The sequence below is a fragment of the Nerophis ophidion genome, linkage group LG19 (assembly GCF_033978795.1).
Source record: "Nerophis ophidion isolate RoL-2023_Sa linkage group LG19, RoL_Noph_v1.0, whole genome shotgun sequence".
NCBI lineage: Eukaryota > Metazoa > Chordata > Actinopteri > Syngnathiformes > Syngnathidae > Nerophis > Nerophis ophidion.
The window spans coordinates 13,859,988-13,879,882 of record NC_084629.1 but is presented as its reverse complement, the minus strand read 5'-3'; the positions used below and the strand labels follow the sequence as shown (position 1 = coordinate 13,879,882).

Here is a 19,895-nt window from a genome sequence, read left to right as displayed (position 1 = left end):
ATCTATATCGAGATACATGTTAAAGCCTCCTGCAATAATGATATACCGTAAATGAAGATACATTATTTGGTATCTAATTATTAATAGAACAATTTCAAAACTACTCACTGATTTCCCTTTTGATTTTGCATAAGAATTTGGTTCTTTATTTATTCTCATTTGGATAAAAAGATAAACAAGTTGATTAGCAAAAACTTTGGTTTCGAGAAACATGAAGGTACAAACTCAACAGTAGGGGTTTTAAGAGACCGACAACCTCCATCGGGTGCCAAGATCAAGGTTCCTTAGTCAGAAAAAGAAAAAATGAAAATAATAAGAATAAAATCAATAATGTACTGTAGAAATAAACAGAATATTGCATAAAATAATCATTTTAGAAGACTATATGAGCTGACCACTCAAAAGTAAAAGTATACGTTAGACAACATTGACAAAAACAAGCAAGTCAAGGCCAATAAAACTGTGCATTGTGCTATTCTTCAACCATCAGCCATAAACATTAACCATTATTTTGCAAAAAAATTAAGATATTCATTTTTTTCCAGGAAGGATAGGAAACTTCCTCTGACTCATTACGATGTCTTTGCTTTGAACAATTCTCAGACACTGAGACAGGAAGGAGGCGTGCGCAGCCTGCCAGTCATGCGCGGTTTTATCACGATTTTCATGATAAATATTGATTCCATGTTTACAGTCATAATAGCAACTTTAACAGTGAGTTGCAAACATGACAGATGTGTTAGTTAGTTACCTGCATTACATTGTTGACATTGCCGCCGTTGCTGCTGGTGGAGATTCACTTACGGCTCAGGCGGGATGGTAAACGCATCACTCATTAAAAGCTTTTCACATGCTGTGTGTGCTAATGTTTCTACTAGTATTTCCTCTCTCTTTGATTAAATATCTACTTTGAAAGTACTGCAAGTTGCCCTGATGTGTTCCTTCACGTGAATAATTTTCTGGCTTATGTGCCGCTTCCGCTGCGTGCGCGGTGACGTCACACGCTTTCACATGAATAGATAAGGGAATCGTTAACAAAATTGGCAAATGATCCTCAGAAATCAAAACACTGGGAGCCTGTTCTCAAAAGAACCAGTTTTGGATTCCCCTCCCTATTCTGCAATGATAATGATACGTCTAAGAAATGTATTTTATACGCTGCCATGGAGGCAAGGATTACTGAATTAGTAGTGGCTTTGCACTGTGGAGAGACATTAGCTCCTAACGAGAATGCTACAGTGCGTTTAGGATGCCTTCGTTTGCTTGTCGCTGTCAAGTTTGCAGGACATAGGTAGAATATGTCACCAACATGCAATATCACAATATAACAATAGTATTAAAAGCTCCATCGTCAGCTAAATGTATATAACTTTTGTTGTATATATCACATAATCCTATCATACACCTCAATAGAACAAGATAGAATGCAGGAGTTATTTAACTTTAAGGAGATTCATTAAAATGAAGAGACCCAAGGCTTAATAGGTTCATTCATTTTTTGATTAGGAGCGTGACCCAGCAGCACTGAATTTTTAATAGCTGTAAATTCCATCCATCCATTCATTAGAATCATTAAAATAATCAAGAAATTAAAAAAATGATTATGAAATAAGACACTCAGCGTGTCGTGGTGAATAATTTGGGTCCCCACGAGTGTGCTGTTTGGGTCAGCAATCAAACCAGTTGAGAACCACTGCTTTACACTCAGAGCCGCGCATGGCGAGAGTATGGACAACTAAACAACACGCACCATGTTGGAAACCAAGAACCATGCTTGGAATCATGCAATTACAGCCGTTCTGATGTTAGTTTTCATGCCTTTTTTTTTCATCAAATGTTATTTTTGCGCCCGTAATTGATCGCTGGATAATACAAAGTATCACCCTCATTTTGCCAAAATCCTCATTAGCTTTGGACCCACAATTACAGAGAAATCATGACTTGTTTGTAGTATGTCAACTGTGGTGGCCCCCTCCGATGTATTGTTTGTAGTCACCGCGCTATATATATATGCCTGTGCTTTTACTGTGACAAATAATGGCTTCCTGATTACATTGTCACCATATTAACTTGAATACTGAACTAATGCTGCTTTTTAGTAAAGTTTGGTTTATTGGTGACACATGCAGAAAAGGTGCAATTTTGAAGCAACGATTTGTCAGCAAAGTGTGTTACTTCACTGTTACTGAGAGTGCGATACATAATGTTTCCCATGTGTATTCATGCTTGCTTACCTCACAAAATAAACTATTGTTATTGGCTATACAATCTTAGCGCGGAAACCTTCACTTCCCATATTTTCTCTTTTCTGTCTTGGTTGTGGAAAATGTATGCAATTGCTTCCTGCATCTTTTGCGAGCGGTGCACCCCCATGCCGCACAACAGGGTAAGTTTGCAGGGCAAACACTCGGCAAGGACTCTTCAGTGGCTTTGTGGTTAGAGTGTCCGCCCTAAGATCGGTAGGTTGTGAGTTCAAACCCCGGCCGAGTCATACCAAAGACTATAAAAATGGTACCCATTACCTCCCTGCTTGGCACTCAGCATCAAGGGTTGGAATTGGGGGTTAAATCGGCAAAAATTATTCCCGGGCGCGGCACCGCTGCGGCCCACTGCTCCCCTCACCTCCCAGGGGGTGAACAAGGGGATGGGTCAAATGCAGAGGACAAATTTCACCACACCTAGTGTGTGTGTGACAATCATTGGTACTTTAACTTTTAATCTTAAAGAACTGTATAATGAGGAAGTGCAGTGTCCCTAAACTGCGGCTTCAAATTGGTAAATAACAAGGCGCCTTGTAGTCACACGAGCGTCTTTTGACCAATTTAGGAGATCACTTGAAACTGGGTTGTCCATACTATATACTCTATACACAACTCTTTTCACATTGACTTACTGTTCCCCCATGAGGAGCCAAATGGTATTACATAAGACATAAATTATTTATTTAATGTTGTTTTGTGCAACTTCTACTCTAAAATATATCTAATTTTATATATTAAACACAAACAGTGTTACCTGAATGTCCTGCAAGCATATGTCATATGTTTCCAGTGAGATCTGGATCCGTGGCTCCAAAAGCTTCTTCAAATTGCCCACTGGCTCGTTGATGTCGATGTCTTGCTGAATTAGATCCGATGTCATAATGGTCTGTTCCTCCATGCTAAAAGCAAGAGACAGAAAAAAAGTATGTGTAATGTCGTGCCACTTTGTAAGAAAAGTATGGCTAAGGAATGCAGCTTTCTCACCCTTCCTCCAGGCATCCTTGTTTTTCACGTTCGTCGATCTCGATCTCTATCATCTCTTCTCCTTCGCCCTTTGACATGGTCTCAAGAGTCGAGCTGCAGATATGTGATGGACACACTGTTACACTTGTGCTTTATTCCAAAAAGCACATTGTTCCAAATAATAAATTGTGTTTTACATCTGTATGCTTTAGGTTTGTTTAAAAGCAAGTCCTTGTGATGTTTTCGGGTAGAGCGGGAACGTCTCATAAAAATTGGAGCTGTGTTTTAACGGGACAGTGACTGTATGAAAAACATCTATACTTTCATTCATCTAAATCTCTTCGATGAATTAAACTGTAGCTCAACTTTCCATACGTGTCGTCATACAGCACTCCATTTTGCCTCAGTGGCCTGAAAAAAATAATAAAAAAAATCACACAATTCTTCATAGCATAGACTTTGCTGGCTTTCTAGTGCAGATCACAGGAAGTCATTCAAGGGTACCTTTTCTATGGAGTGGATTTATACATTGTATTTTTCTTGTATTAGCAAATAGCTTATGTACACGAAGGCCTGTCATTTCTGTCACTCTGGTTGCAGGTTTAATCGCATTAAATGACATGTCCTTATTACCCACACAAGTGAGTGAACGTTCCCTGGGTTCACTTTTTCTTCCCATAGTTTGAAAACAAATGTATGTCCCTCTCTAGCTACAGTTTACAGCGAGTAAGTCCAGATGTTTTGGACTGATCTTTCAGGAGTCTCTGTGACATTTTCTACGGCAACTAATGGCGGTGATGTTTGTAACCCAAATGATTGTTTGCAACTTAAAGCATAACATTTACTGGGGAGATGGTTCTTATCTCAAAACACTCTTGAGTTGGCGTACTCCTAAGTTGAGGTACAACTGTAAATATTCTGGGAGCTACATTTTCAGAAAGATATAACTTAAAAAAAACGGAAGTGTTAAGTGATGGGAATGACACGCTAAAAAGCCAATTGCATGACAGTATCAACTATCAAGTTTGATTGCGCCATCTTGCTGTCTCGCTGTTGATTCTCTGCATGGAATGAGAAGAGAAACAAAAAAATGTATGCAGCAAAAAAACAGGAAAAGCCCCCTCAAATGTATGGAAGTTTTTGGGATTCTTTCAAATGGACCGTAGCCATTTGCCATGTTCATCTTTTCTTTTCCACCCTTGTCTATCTCCTATTCGGATGTGCGGAAACAGCAGATAGGAACTAAAGTGCAGGACTGTATACATAAAACAATTAACAAAATATAACAAATTCGGAACTTTAAAATAAAAGTTTGGTACAATATTTCATTCATAAATACTGTATGACATAAATTCATTTTTATACTTAAATAACTATAACTGAACAAATTTAATGTTACACAAACCACGTATCTTCCTGTCAGTAAATATCCGAAAAATTTTCTTCTCAGGTTTCTTTAAGTTTACATTTTCACACTTTGCACTATTTTTAAGTGGTAGTAAATGGATGATTGGATGCACTATTGTGTTACACATTAAGCAATTTTCTTACACATACTTATTTTGGCACCTGAATTTAAAGAGGTTATTGTTAAGTATTAGTGATTTTAAAATTGTATTTACGTTCATTGTTTGTTTCCCATGGTTGTGTTGACATTTAATTTCCTTTCTGCCCTGATAGCTGAGGATTACATTTAAATTATATGTGAAATAAAAATTTTTTATCATGTAATATATATATATATATATATATATATAATATATATATTTTTTCCTGATCCATATTTTCTATAGGTCATAAAAATATCAATAAGTATTGATATCAACACACATAAAAAACTGTTTCAGCCATTTCGCCCAGCTCTACTCTAATAACCAAACATGAGTCAATAATGCTCTACGAGAGAGGAGAATTCTTCTGTTTTCAGGAGTCTGCTGCAAAAGCCCTCGTCAATAATACTTTACGGTTTACGTGACAAGAGCGCTCTGTTGTTGCAAAAAATGCAAGTCAAAGATGCTACATGTGGCAGGAGTGTTCTGCTTTTTTTAGATATAGGTTTCTGACTTCAAGAACACTCACTTTTTTGGGGGGAATGTTGCCTATAATTCACAATCCTCATGGAGGGACAAGAACATATATGTTTTAATGCATTCTAACTCGTAAATTAAAATAGCTTACAATAGATCCTATGAGAGCCGTGAAGTCATTGCGTCTACTGCAAATCTTCCGAGCAAAGAAACCTACTGAAAAACCTCCAAAAAGCCTCAATAATACTTCCTTTCCATTTCATGACCTGGATATTAACCAAAGTATTAGCGATATTGGTATTATAAGCGCTAAAGTTACAGACCTATTTTATTGTCGCATTAACATCATGAGCTGGTGAGCTGCTTTCTCGCTTTTGAGCTGGTGATAGTTAATTCTTGATTATAAATCATGCCAAGTGAGAGGAGGCATTGTACAGTAAGTGATGTTTTATTATGTTCGTTGGCTCTCATAGTAGCTGTTATTGTCAGACGGAAAAAGCTAACATGATGGATGTTTTCCAAGTGCTTTATAGGCACAGTAGAGCCACATCCATAGGCTCCATTGTAAGCAGACTTTTGCCAACAGTTAATCAAAAACTAAACATTTCTGCTTATTATACAAATAGATTGTGAATGATAGGCAAAATTAAAAAAAAAACAATCCAACCCAATTCAATCCACCTGATTTATATAGCACATTTAAACATCAAAAATGTTTCCAAGTGCTGCACAAAAATATAAAAAACAAGATTTAAATACTATCCTTAGCTCCACCAATGACTGAACAAAAACAAAAATAAATAAATATAAAACCAATTAAAAATAAATATGATTAAAAACTATTTTAAAAGGGCAAAACTAATTAAAACAATAAATTGAAATACAACATTTTAATCCACAGAGGATTACACAACTCACGTAGTGTTAAAAGCCAGAGAATACAAGTGGGTCTTAAGACGAGACTTAAAACACTCCACTGTGGGAGCAGTTCGAGCATGGAGGGACAGAGTGTTCCAGAGCTTAGGGCCGACCACGGAGAAGGCCCTGTTTCGCTTGGTTTTAAGTCCTGTCTTGGGCACCACGAGCTGGAGCTGGCTCTCGAACCTCAGGGCGTTCTCAGGAGTGTAAATTTGGATGAGGTCTGAGATATAATGAGGTGCCAGTCAATGCAGCACTTTAAAACCAAAAAGCACATTTAAAAAAAATCTATTCTAAAATGAACAGGGAGCCAGTGCAACGTCTCAAGAATTGGGGTTATATGCTCGCGTTTCCTGGCCCCTGATAAAAGTCGTGCCGCCGCGCTCTGGACTAACTGCAACCGGGAGAGAGCTTTTTCGCCAATGCCAGCATAAAGTAATCTGACTCTTGCCAGATCCTTGTAATTCGCTGAGCGCAACACAAGGATCAGGGATCGAGGGCAATGCAAACTCCTTCAAGAGAGCAAAAAGTAATGAACCAATCAGGAATCGCCAGGCGGGATTTCATATATGTGACCTAGCGCCGAAGCGACTGTTTGATTCAAACAACAATGGCGGCACGCAGGGAGAAGTCGTGTGCTGACAGTGATTATGCTAATGCAACTGTTTTGTCGAATCTATCGAATATTAATTATTTAAAAGAGGAACATAGAACTTTTCGCTCTGTCGTTATCCAATATGTCGGCTGTTCTGTTTCGGATTCCCCAGTGTCGCTCTCATCAGCGTCACGGGTTGATTTCCATGTGAGTGGTTAAAGTAGGACGTCATTCAAGATAACGGATAAGTGGTTTCTCCAATCACATACTGTACAATGATTGATTCTGAAAGACATCTCCTATTGAGCAGTCCCAGATCCTTGTGTGGAGCTCAGCAACTACAAGGATATGGCAAGAGTCAGTATAGCGTTTCCTGGCCCATTAAAAGTCGTGCTGCCGTGTTTTGGACTAACTGCAACCGGGAGAGAGCTTTTTGGCTAATGCCAGCTTAAAGTGCATTGCAGTAGTCCAGGCGACTTGAAATAAAAGCACACACGACTTGTTCATAAAAGGTTAAAATAGGGCTGGGCGATATATCAGCATACGCGATATATCGCGGGTTTGTCTCTGTGCGATATAGAAAATGACTATATCGTTATATTCGAGTGTACGTTCTCACACAGATGCTTTTAGTTGCGGGCATTAAACTGCATGCGTTCCTTCCTCTTTCCTGTGTCTCCTTCTCACAGAGACTTAAAACAAGCGCACCTTCTTACATACGTCACTTATGCAACGTCACACGCTCCAGCGGAGCAGAGAGGTAGCGGCACGGGTAATATTAGCTGTGATGCTAACGGTGTGTTGCGAGTGGTAATACGAGAGAGAGAGAAGGTGCGAATCTGGAAACAAATGAAGGAAGAATTAATTCCCAAGGAAAACATCGTCCGGCGGTGGTTTGGCTTCAAGCGGGAACATGTTAGAACATTTATACGGCAGAAGCATTGATACCAATAGTAGCATTACTACTAATTTGTAGCATCATTTGAAAAGTCACCTGCTTGAGAATGAAGAGTGCTTCAAACTCTGCATGTCAACATCTCCGTTCGGGGTGTTTGCCCACATATGCGGTCCTCTCCAAGATTTCTCATAGTCATCATTGTCACTGTCACCGACGTCCCACTGGGGTGAGTTTTCTTTGCCCTTATGTGGGCTCTACCGAGGATGTTGTTGTGGTTTGTGCAGCCCTTTGAGACACAGGTGATTTAGGGCTATATAAATAAACATTGATTGATTGATTGTGAATGATAGGCAAAATTCCCCAAAAATTCAGTTCCTCTTTAACACGCAGGGCTGATCTGATGTAATTCAGAGACCGCATGTGGCCCCCGGCTTCTACTCTGTCCCACTCTCCCTTGTGGAGGGGGTCTGGTCCGGTGGCTATGAATGAATTACTGGCTGTCCAGAGTCGGGACCCAGGATGGACCGCTCGTCCAGAGTCGGGACCCAGGATGGACCGTTCGCCTGTGTATCGGCGCTGCTGATCCGCCTCCGCTTGGGATGGTTTCCTGCTGGCCTTACTTTGGACGCGGGACTCTCGCTACTATACCGGATCCACTTTGGATTGGACTCTCACAGTTATGTTGGATCCACTATGGATTGGACTTTCACAATATCATGTTAGACCCGCTTGACATCTATTGCTTTCGGTCCCCTAGAGCAGTGGTTCTCAACCTTTTTTCAGTGATGTACCCCCTGTGAAGATTTTTTTAATTCAAGTACCCCCTAATCAGAGCAAAGCATTTTTGGTTGAAAAAAGGAGATAAAGAAGTAAAATACAGCACTTTGTCACCAGTTTCTGATTTAGTAAATTAAAATATTGCTCATTTTTAATGGTCTTTCTTGAACTATTTGAAAAAATATATAAAAATAAGTTAAACATTTTTTAAAAATAAACAAGTGATTCAATTATAAATAAAGATTTCTACACATAGAAGTAATCATCAACTTGAAGTGCCCTCGTTGGGGATTGTAATAGAGATCCATCTGGACATCTGGATTCTAAACATTTCTTCACAAAAAAAGAAATGTTTAACATCAATATTTATGGAACATGTCCACAAAAAAATCGAGCTGTCAACACTGAATATTTCATTGATGCATTTTATTTTCACAGTTTATGAACTTACATTCATATTTTGTTGAATTATTATTCAATAAACATATTTATAAAGGATTTTTGAATTGTTGCTATTTTCAGAATATTTTAAAAAAATGTCACGTACCCCTTGGCATACCTTCAAGTACCCCCAGGGGTACGCGTATCCCCATTTGAGAACCACTGCCCTAGGTTGGGTTGCCCACATATGCGGTCCTCTCCAAGGTTTCTCATAGTCATCATTGTCACTGTCACCGACGTCCCACTGGGGTGAGTTTTCCTTGCCCTTGCAAACAGACTGGACAAGTTGGTAGAGAAGGCCAGTAACGTGGTGGGAGTGGAGCTGGACTCTCTGGCGGTGGTGTCAGAGAGGAGAAGTCTAGTAAAACTCCTAGCCATTATGGACAACACCTCCCACCCACTACACTCGGACCTTGCGGAGAGAATGAGCACATTCAGTGGAAGGCTCAGACTCCCAAAATGTAACACGGAACGACACAGGAGGTCCTTCATACCGACAGCCATCAGACTCTATAATGCATATGTTCCTTCTTGACTGCACTTAAATGTAGAATATATTTATATTATTCATATATTATATACGTCATATATTATTTATTATTATTGTTTATTGTGAGCGAACTGTGGTACTGAATTTCCCTCAGGGATCAATAAAGTACTTTCTAATCTATTCTCTATTCTATGTGGGCTCTACCAAGGATGTTGTTGTGGTTTGTGCAGCCCTTTGAGATACTGGTGATGTAGGGCTATATAAATAAACATGCCCCCCCTTCCGTCTGATTGTAGCTGAGATAGGCACTAGCGCCCCCCGCGACCCCAAAGGAAATAAGCGGTATAAAATGGATGGATGGGATGATTGATTGATTGTGAATGATAGGCAAAATTCCCCCAAAATTCAGTTCCTCTTTAACAGGCAGGCCTGATCTGATGTAATTCAGAGACCTCATGTGGCCCTCGGCCTGCCAGTTGAATATCTATCAGAGTGTGCATGTTGTCTGAAGGCCTGTCAGCCTCCACTGGGGCAGTTGACCTCCTGTCTGCTCCAGCTGCTAGCGTTTAGCAACACTCGAGGGCGAGGCTTTGGCTTTTAGAGGCCAAACGCTAGGCCCACTGCACATTTTAAATACACACTTAAGATGTCCGTTTGCGCTAAGTAAACACGTTGTGGGAATCACATTAACCACGAATTCAACGTCAATGCCGAGCAAGTTAGTCGGTGACGCTGGCGGAAATAGCCAAAAAAAAAAAAAAAAGTTAGCAACATTCCCGAAAGCCGTCGAAGGCGTGGGGCGAGGCAAGCAGAAGAAACACTTAACGATATCGTTTAAACAAAAACACCGAGTGTTTTTGACTTATTTTATTTAAAAACTAAATCCAGGCGCTTGGTAACATGTTGGGACTGTGACTGGGACAAAGTTTTAGAAACGGAAATAGAATAAACGGAAACAAAACAGCATAGGGCAAATGGAAAGGAGCCGGAAATCCTGGCAAAGGTTTAACTGCGTTGATACTTCCGAGAGCAGCGCGGCTCAGCAAGACACGCGTTGTTAAGAGGGTAACGTAGAAGTGAACATAGCGACTAAACCTATATTTCATCTTAAATTAATGCTTTTTTTATTGCGGACAAAGTGCGTGGTGAGGACTGAGCTGGCGCCATTTATCTTTAGACTACGTGTGTTAACGCACGGAGTGGTTAGCGGGCGGCTAAGCTAATACTCACCGCGGATAACTTCCAACTTTTAAAGTCGAATGTACAACTATGTGTATCTTCTCGTTGGTTAAACAGCGATTATAGCGGTGATATAAACATCACATTTCGTGCCGTTTTCCCTCTTTAAAGATAGGCGGCCTTCCACGCGAGGCTAACGATGGCTAGCAGCAAAAATAGCGGGAATAGAGCAGAAGTGTAGCTAACAAAATGGACGCACTTTGTTATTCCACTTCGTTTAGGAAAGTAGACCAAACCATACCTGGTGAACCCTCGGGTCTTTTGGAAACAATGATGGAATTGAACCAATAGTGGGTGATAGGCAGAGTATATTCCCTCAGTCAAGGCGAACTTTTTGGTCACAACTACACACTCAACAGCGAGGAGGGCGGAGACTAACTGGCATGACTGAAGTTAGCCTCAAAAAGTTGCCTGGAAAGCAAACACGACCGCCTCAACTTGTTTGTATTCCCGGATCAAACACTAGCAAATCCACGCAGCATTTTGTTCTTCGATTATTATCAAAAAATAACGTGATTTGACAAAATGAGGAAGTAGAAAACAAGATAGTCAGCACAGTCCACCCACAAGAAGTGAAGTGAATTATATTTATATAGCGCTTTTTCTCTAGTGACTCAAAGCGCTTTACAAAGTGAAAACCAATACCTATTTTTTTTACATTCAAACCAGTGTGGGTGGCACTGGCAGCAGGTGGGTAAAGTGTAAATTTAGGCTGACCACATTCTGAAATGCCAAAAAGAGGACACATTTTTGCGTGCAAAAGTGGGCAGCACACCAAGGCCGGGACTAGGTGAACATTTGCCAATGATACTTGAACTTGCTTTATAAATAATATATTCATACACACTTATATTATGTAACATTCACAGTTTTAGAAAAATTACAGAGGTAGCAATATTCAAAATAACCTCTTGTAGATAATATACACATAAATAATGCCCCAAAACAGGTTAATTATATTTAAACAAAAAACAAGTAACAGCCCGTTCTTTAAAATGTCTCTTCTCCGTCTAGTGGACCATTCCAATGTAAAAAATATAAATAATGCCTCAAAACATTTGAAACAAAAACAGATGTTCTCAGAGAATACACCATAGACTTCTTAGTTTGTCTTGTATTTATTGCACAAGATGTATTTAAGTCACCCAACAGCTCCAATGTACATCTATTTCCTTTTCCCGGGAAAAACTCGAACCAACACTTCCTGTCAACAACGTCACTTCCACACCTTCCTGCGCCCCAGCCAAAGCCATTGGCTAACACCCCGTAGCCAGTCTGTACAATATTTAAACCTAGAATTCACCAACTCGAGTAATATACATACGGTAACTTAACCCTGGACCTACATTGAAAATACACGCAATCCTAATTGAAAATGCCGGACAATTGAGGCATTAAAAAAAACGCCCGGACACTCCTGCAAAAGAGGAAATGTCCTTGGAAAAGAGGACGTATGGTCAGCCTAGTAAAGTGTCTCGGATGGCAGAAGTGGGGATTGAACCTGCAACCCTCAAGTTGCTGGTATGGCCGCTCTACCAACCGAACTATACCGCCCCAAGAAGTCATGATAAAAAAAATGTTGCACAAAACAAGCATGTATGTTTTTAAATTATTATTCATCATCATCATCAATCTTTATTGCAGACGTTAAGATCCATTAAACACATAAAAAAACAATACAAAACATTATAAACCAAACAAAACACTGAAACATTAAAAAACAAAACAATAAAAAGAAACATAAAGCCCAAATGTCAGTTTGTAACATACAAATATGTGTGCCAATGGTTCCACAGTCGAGATGAGTATCTAACACAGTGGTTCTTAACCTGGGTTAGATCGAACCCTAGGGATTCGGTGAGTTCGGCAGAGCAAGACACACCCAACTCATCATGTAAATAAAAACTTGTCCCTCTTGGCGTATTATGGATACCCACCAAAAATGTTCCCTCTAATTTTCCATATGTATGAGCAAACGCAAAAACTCCTTGAGTGGAGCGCATGTGAGCCACGTCAGATGTGCACATGCACTGTGGTCACACCTGTCCCAAACCCGACTAAATAACAAGTTCAGTGTTTTATTATTATAATCAAATGACAGCAGTCATTTCCATGATATTATTTTGTAATATAAGTGTTTTGGCCCACTTAAAATGACAATAACATGTTGTTTTTCATGAGCTGTGTACGAGTATTATATGTCTGGGTGGGGGGGCCTGTTTCGGAAATAATGTGTAGCCCTTTCAGATATCGCATTTAGTTCCCACTAAAACATTCACATGTTGCACAATGAGATGTAAACATGGGGTCATGTGTACATTCCTTTTACTTTCAGTTTCTAAAATATACCTTTATTAGTATTGATTTAATATAATAATATTATGTTATCATTACGGTTGTGGTTTGTTGAATTTGCATATGAATCTGGTGGGGTTCAGTACCTCCAACAAGGTTAAGAAGCACTGATCTAAGCGAACTGCAGCCAGGGTTCGTTAACACAGTGATTATGTCATTTTCAGACTCAGATGCCCTATACATAAACTTATACATAAGGTTGCGTAGCAACGCTGAGAAAGTGGGCACCCCAACACTAACAAACATCTGGCTTGCACTGGCGCTTCTTGGACTTCCCAGGAGAAGCCTCATACAATAATTATAAGCAACCTGCAGCTTCTGAAAGCTTTTCTGCTTATACTTGACCCACATGGGGCAGTATACAAAGGAGTGCAATAGGCTCTGAATAAGTTGATCTTTACATCATTTGTACAATAATACAATTTCTTTCTCAGCCTGTTGGCTTGGGCATACAGCATACGCCGCTGTCTGTATAGGTCATTATCATCACCCAATAGATCAGTAATGATGTGCCCCAGATTGATCATGATTAAAAAATAAATGTTGCACAACACACGCACATACGATTTAAATGAACCAATTTTGTGTACCTCCTGACAGCAAAATCTGCAGGTTTGTGAATCTGTTTTCTTCCCTTGTGTTATTTTGAGTTTTTAAAGATGCCAACTCAATAAACATAAGTATGTGGCATATATTATGTGTGCTCTCCTGGATGTACAATAATGTATTAACAAAACACAGGGGTTGTGCATTTCCAAACACCCACACACTCCGATCTAACAAAGGTCTTAACTCATTCTCTTTTTATGACACATCAATGTGAAATGCACTCCCAACAGGTGTAAAAGTAAGTGCATCTCTATATTCCTTGAAAACCGCTTTAAAACAACACCTTCAGGCAACTTCAACCCTTTACTAATACCCTCCTCCATTCACATCCCATCTCCCCAGATTGTAAATAACCCAATGTAAATAATCAAATGTATATACTTGTTCTTATGCTATCTGAACTCACTATGTTCTCTGCTGGCTGTACATATCCTACTAAGTCAGACCTACACTGTTTCAATGTCCATTTCTCTGATGATGCAATTGTTGATAACTGAAGTGCTGATATCAACCAAAGCTCCTCATCCCACCCCCCTGATTGTAAATAATGTAAATAATTCAATGTATATACTATGATGATTAACCTGTGTGATGACGATTATGCTGATAGTATATATTTGTACCATGAATTGAATTAAACAAGTTTAAAAACGTATTCGGGTGTTACCATTTAGTGGTCAATTGTATGGAATATGTACTGTACTTTGCAATCTACTAATAAAGGTTTCAATCAATCAAAACTCCTGATTATGTACTGCTGTAATTATAACCATTGCTAATAACACGATTAATCTGTTCATCAGCATAAACACAATTCAAACGGATTAGTTTATTAATCTTTGGTTTAGACTTTACTGTTGCAAGATCTATTTTACATTATTTGGAGTTATTTTCGTCGTTTTACTCGATTTTTCACAAGCTCACAACGACTTTTATTTTGAAATTCACCCACCACACAATGTTGATGTACATTTCCGGTACGGACTTTTTCGAAACAAAAGTACGTGCATAAATGTTGCTTCACTTATAAATTTGTATGTAAATACACGATAATCATATTTTCTTACTGAGACAAATTGTCAGGAGTGAAAAATGCCTTCATTCATTACTGTTTGTCTTAAATGTAAACAATTCCAATAACGTTGACATTGGGGTTCTTTTATTCTGAAAGGGGCCGGAGAGGAAAGCGTGTTGTTGCTGGTTGGACACGGGCGAGCCAAGATGGCGGAGTACCTGGCGTCGATTTTTGGGACAGAAAAAGACAAGTATGTAGTTTTTTTTTAAGATTATGTTGATATGTGCACCCTTCTCTGCATATTAAAAGTTGAATAAAACACCCCTGCTTGTTTATATATTGGGTAATTTTGGAATAGCTCACGTTTCTTCAGCGGCTAATAGCTGTAGCTGCTAGGCTAGCTAGTTGGTGGCTAGTTAGCTTAATGCCACGCCGCTAGTGTTTCATGGCCTGTGCCATCAATGTGGATAATAGTACTAGAATCATATCTTAATGTTATTGGTTAGGGATATCAATAAAATAGCTTCAATTCTTATACACCGGAAGTGGTCACATTTGCCAGAATAGGCGCGCAATCGGCTGCTATCTATTGGAGTCTTTGTTTCAATGAAAAACCATGTAGCATCTCCGCACGATTCTTCAAATATCATTACTATTTATTCTCCCTAAATATTCCTCTATACCACATGGTAGATTAAATGAAGGAAATAAACGCTTTTTATAGGTTAACTGTTTCCATAAACCCAGTTTTATGTTTTTTCATTCATTCATTCATTCACTAGTAGATAATTGACTTTCATAAATGAGTATTACATCTTATAATACATCCCATCCATTTTCTACCGCTTATTCCATTTGGGGTTGCGGGGGGCGCTGGTGCCTATCTCAGCTACAATCGGGCGGAAGGCGGCGTACACCCTGGACAAGTCGCTAACTCATCGCAGGGCCAACACAGATAGACAACATTCACAGTCACATTCACACACTAGGGCCAATTTGGTGTTGCCAATCAACCTATCCCCAGGTGCATGTCTTTGGAAGTGGGAGGAAGCCTGAGTACCCGTAGGGAACCCACGCAGTCACGGGGTGGACATGCAAACTCCACACAGGACCTAGGACCTTCGTATTGGGAGGCAGACGCACTAAACCCTCTCCCACCGTGAAGATTATAATAGAAATATTGAATTAATAATAAAAAAATATGGTAATAATTACCATTGTTTCACAAATCGGTTTATGGCTCTATTTGGATTAGAATTAAGTTATATATAAAATTTCTCATTTTCAGTCATTTTAAATTGTCTCATGTTTTTCTCTCCCCAGGGTAAATTGCTCTTTTTACTTCAAAATTGGTGCCTGTCGACATGGAGACCGCTGTTCTCGATTACACAATAAGCCAACATTCAGCCAGGTAAGATCATTATTTAGTTTACTACAACTACAATATTATGAGCTTTGATTTAGGTTTTTCTCTTGTCAATGTATAAAATTGTTTGTACTCATAAATGTGCCACAGCCACAACATGAAATGCACATTCATTTATACATGTTATATGCAACTTTGCAAAATGACTGACCTTTGATCGTCCTTCGGATGCAGACAATTGCTCTCCTGAACATTTACCGCAATCCTCAAAACAGCGCTCAGTCTGCTGATGGCCTCACCTGTAAGTCTCCAGTCCACATATATTAAAGCAAAAGAAAGTCTTGCTTAACTGTTTGTTGTTCTCCGTTATTACCACTAGGTGCCATCAGCGACATGGAGATGCAGGAGCACTATGATGAGTTTTTTGAGGTAACTTGAAGATTATGGATGCTTCTTATTCTTGCTTGCAACCATTTCTGCATAGCTGTGGACTAAGATCATAATACATTCTGCTAAACAGCGTGTGCAATCCTTAAAATGCTGCATTATTAGTGGGCGTGTTTCATCTACTAAAGCTGCGTGTGCCATTGAAAAATGGTGCAGACTGCCTTATTTAAAAGAGGATTTTGTGTGTACTGTATGGGGGATCACCACGGAGACCCTATTTACTGCACATCAATGTTATCATGCTCTTACCTGTTGCGTTTTGCTATGTTTTCAAACAAGCAGGACACATTCGCCACTTTGTATAGGCATTTTAGAAGCAGTCTTGCATTGCATCTACATTGACACCACTTTTTTTATTTTCTTTACCGCTGAAGGTGCATGAGAGGGAAGCTGCACTACTGTGCTCAAGATGCAAAAAAATGCATACTTGTACTTAAAAAAATGTTTTTTCTGTACAATATATATTACTAACATATATTGCATGTGGAAAAAACAGCCATTTAAAAAAAATGCCTCCAAACTCATCAGTTGAGTTAGTTTTAATCAGCCCCTTAAATTATCCAGCAGCCATGAAATAATAAATCATGTGTACATTTTTTTGTAGTTTCTGACCATTCAAATATGTTAAAACGTACATGTAGGACTGAGGATTCTCTGTCCATCATTTGTCTTGGCATCGCAAACACTCTCACAGAGGTGTGTATGTAACTATCAGTTTGCGCTTCCTTTTCAAATTTGCAAAATAATAAAGCGCAAACTAGTACTCCCAAAAAGGTGATAAGTGTTGACAAATTGCATTGCATGTGCTGTATAATTATACTTGCATCTTCTCCTCCCAGTATTTTGAGTGTTTTGATGATCAGCATATATTTTGCATTTTAATGAAAACATAGACGCAAAATAGATTACACGCCTTATTCTGCCCACTTAAAAGATGTAATCCAATAGTAGTAAATCAGCGCTGCGTGTGCTATTAAGTTTGCATGAGTTTTCGTTCACGCAAACCTTTAGTAAATCAGGTCCTTGGTGATCAACGGCATGCTTTAATCAGTTTGGTAGTCTAAGATCTGGGGAGCACAAAAAAATCGATTAATCAAAATCAGTATGAGGAGAAGTCGCGATTCATATTGATAAATTTCAAAAATCACTTGTAGAAAATATATACCGTATATATTTTGGAAGAATACATTTTTTTAAATACGTTTTTAGTCCATTTAAATTCAGCAATAAGGAGCTTTTCTAACCTATACAATGTGTTGAAAAGGTTTCCTTTTGATAATAATACCAAATAATAAATTTCGTGAATCTGTTTTTAAACAAGAACTGTATTAAATCAAATTGTCATCCCAAGAATGGGATTGAATTGATATGTGACCAAAGATTCACACCCCTACATTTTACCCGGTTTGTATGATCAAGATTTGGTTACCGGTAAATTTGAGTACAGTAAGCGAACAAAATACAAATAAAAAAACCTTAGCTTGTTGTAAACTGCTCAAATGACATGAAAAAAATGCAAACTGCCAGCAGGTAATTCTTCCATAAATCTAATTTGTATTATTAAAAAATCAAATTATAATATGAAATTACATATTTTGCAGTGTTTCTTTTTAGGAAAGTGCAGCAATCAGTCGGAACATTACCAATCAAAAAAATCTAATTAACACTAAATGTATCCTCACAACCCTAATAAAAACACATTATTACATGTAGTAGTTCTGTTACTTCCTTGATATGAGTTGAGTTTTCACAAATCTTTCTCTCTGGTCTTCTAAGGAGGTCTTCACAGAGATGGAAGAAAAGTATGGTGAGGTGGAGGAGATGAACGTGTGTGACAACCTCGGGGACCACCTGGTGGGGAATGTGTACGTGAAGGTGAGTGTCAGAACTTTAAATTGCTGAGAAAAAGGAAAGAAAGTAAACACTCAAGAGCCCTGTGATCACCTCTCCTTAGTTCCGCTGTGAAGAGGATGCCGAGAAGGCAGTGATCGACCTGAACAACCGGTGGTTTAACGGGCAGCCCATCCATGCGGAGCTCTCCCCTGTCACGGACTTCAGGGAAGCCTGCTGTCGCCAGTATGAAATGGGGTGAGTGCAAGCTGACTACTCGACGGACAACCAGAGTAGACTAGAGGCTGGGACAGAGAACCTTGATTTACAGCTTTAAGGAGGAAGAGATGGATTAGATTGAGAAGAGAGATGGGCCTAGGTACAACAAATACTGAATCAATGAGTAATGTTTTTTTTTTTAATAAAAAACTTTTCTATACATTTTTAATGTTTAAAAATACTAAGGAAAACCTAGTATTTGAATTTCCCTTAAAGGATCATAATTGATGTGATATACTTAATTATTGAATGAAACCATGGGTTGAAATGACTGACCTTTTGAGGTGAACATTGTCACATCTGTAGTGCCTAAATTATGCCATTTGCCGGTTGCTCCCAAGCGGTCTAGCCCATCTTACATTAAGAAACAGCGGCCTCTAATCTTGACACAAAAATAGGCAACATCTGCAATTTTAATCCTTAAAAATCAGTAAATCATGTGTAATTTTGTTGTGTGTACATTGTATTTAAACTGACCATGAATAAGACATGTCTTTAAAACTCAATAGATGGCTACACCATTTGTATTAGCTTTCAGTTCAAATCTTGTTTAAGTCGCCCCCGACTATGCAAGTTTTATCAACTCAGTTCCCCTAGATGTAAGATCATCTGACCTGTTTTATGGAAAATGAAACAGTTGCATCTCTGCAGGTCACTGGTGTGTGAGTGACTGGGGGGTGGGGAAAGCTCTGACTAGCTCCAACATTTTTTGGCGCCACCAGTATGGAATGTATAACTATCGACCTTGAAAATTAGGAAGGCCGTGGCAAAAATTACCATCTTATAGTCGTGTCATTAGGTCAGTTTGGCATCTTTTTCTTGTCTTTCCTCCACTCTACAATGAAAATGTAATCTTTCCACAGGGAATGCACTCGAGGTGGTTTCTGCAACTTCATGCATCTGAAACCTATCTCACGCGAGTTGAGGAGAGAGCTGTATGGACGTCGTAGGAAGGGGTACATGTTCAAACACTTCCATTTGGTTCAAACAACTGTTAAAGCTTATATTCCTAATCTTTCCCTCTCCTTTTTACACCTGCAGCCGTCACAGGTCCCGCTCACGCTCCAGGGAGCGACGATCCCGCTCGCGGGACAGGGACAGGGATAGAGATAGAGGCCGGGGGGGCGGCCGTGACCATGATAGACGGCGCTCCAGGGACAGAGAGCGCTCGGGACGCTTCTGAGCCCCAAAGCCAGAACTACTTCTTGCTTCCTTGTACCTTCCGCACCATTTTTTTTTTTTTTTAAGTTTGTACCCTCCTGTTCCCGCGTTTATTGTAGGAAGAATGGTGTCAGATTTTTGAAGCTGCGACAGCTTTAAGTAACTTGTGTTATGTACTGAAATGACATTCACCCCATTAAAATTTTTACGTAATGTGATGGCGA

General features: G+C 39.2%; 2 protein-coding genes across 3 annotated transcripts in view; one reads left to right on the top strand and one right to left on the bottom strand.

Moving 5' to 3' along the window:
* Positions 1-11,037, bottom strand: part of gabpa (GA binding protein transcription factor subunit alpha) — a 24,641-nt gene extending 13,604 nt beyond the window's left edge. The window contains exons 1-4 of one of the 2 annotated variants that reach the window (XM_061879213.1): positions 10,851-11,037; positions 3,422-3,635; positions 3,246-3,338; positions 3,016-3,160 (exon numbers count right to left, since the gene is read on the bottom strand). In XM_061879213.1, the coding sequence (XP_061735197.1) occupies positions 3,016-3,160; positions 3,246-3,322 (222 nt within the window). In that variant the 5' untranslated portion in view covers positions 3,323-3,338; positions 3,422-3,635; positions 10,851-11,037. The remainder of the gene's footprint in view (positions 1-3,015; positions 3,161-3,245; positions 3,339-3,421; positions 3,636-10,850) is intronic. The other variant, XM_061879212.1, reaches the window with a different exon arrangement.
* Positions 10,377-19,895, top strand: u2af1 (U2 small nuclear RNA auxiliary factor 1). Its single transcript, XM_061879214.1, has 9 exons — positions 10,377-10,435; positions 14,745-14,838; positions 15,912-15,999; positions 16,189-16,255; positions 16,334-16,383; positions 18,178-18,276; positions 18,356-18,489; positions 19,374-19,466; positions 19,552-19,895. Exons 2-9 carry the CDS (start codon positions 14,795-14,797, stop codon positions 19,691-19,693), a joined length of 717 nt encoding a protein of 238 aa, XP_061735198.1. The 5' UTR covers positions 10,377-10,435; positions 14,745-14,794; the 3' UTR covers positions 19,694-19,895.

What these genes read in the sequence shown, in the direction of transcription:
- u2af1 (XM_061879214.1), top strand. Translation starts at nt 14,795, where the DNA reads ATGGCGGAGTACCTGGCGTCGATTTTTGGGACAGAAAAAGACAA. An exon ending in TTTGGGACAGAAAAAGACAA is followed by an intron (nt 14,839 to 15,911) that starts GTATGTAGTTTT and finishes TTCTCTCCCCAG; the next exon opens with GGTAAATTGCTCTTTTTACT. An exon ending in TGGGGAATGTGTACGTGAAG is followed by an intron (nt 18,277 to 18,355) that starts GTGAGTGTCAGA and finishes ACCTCTCCTTAG; the next exon opens with TTCCGCTGTGAAGAGGATGC.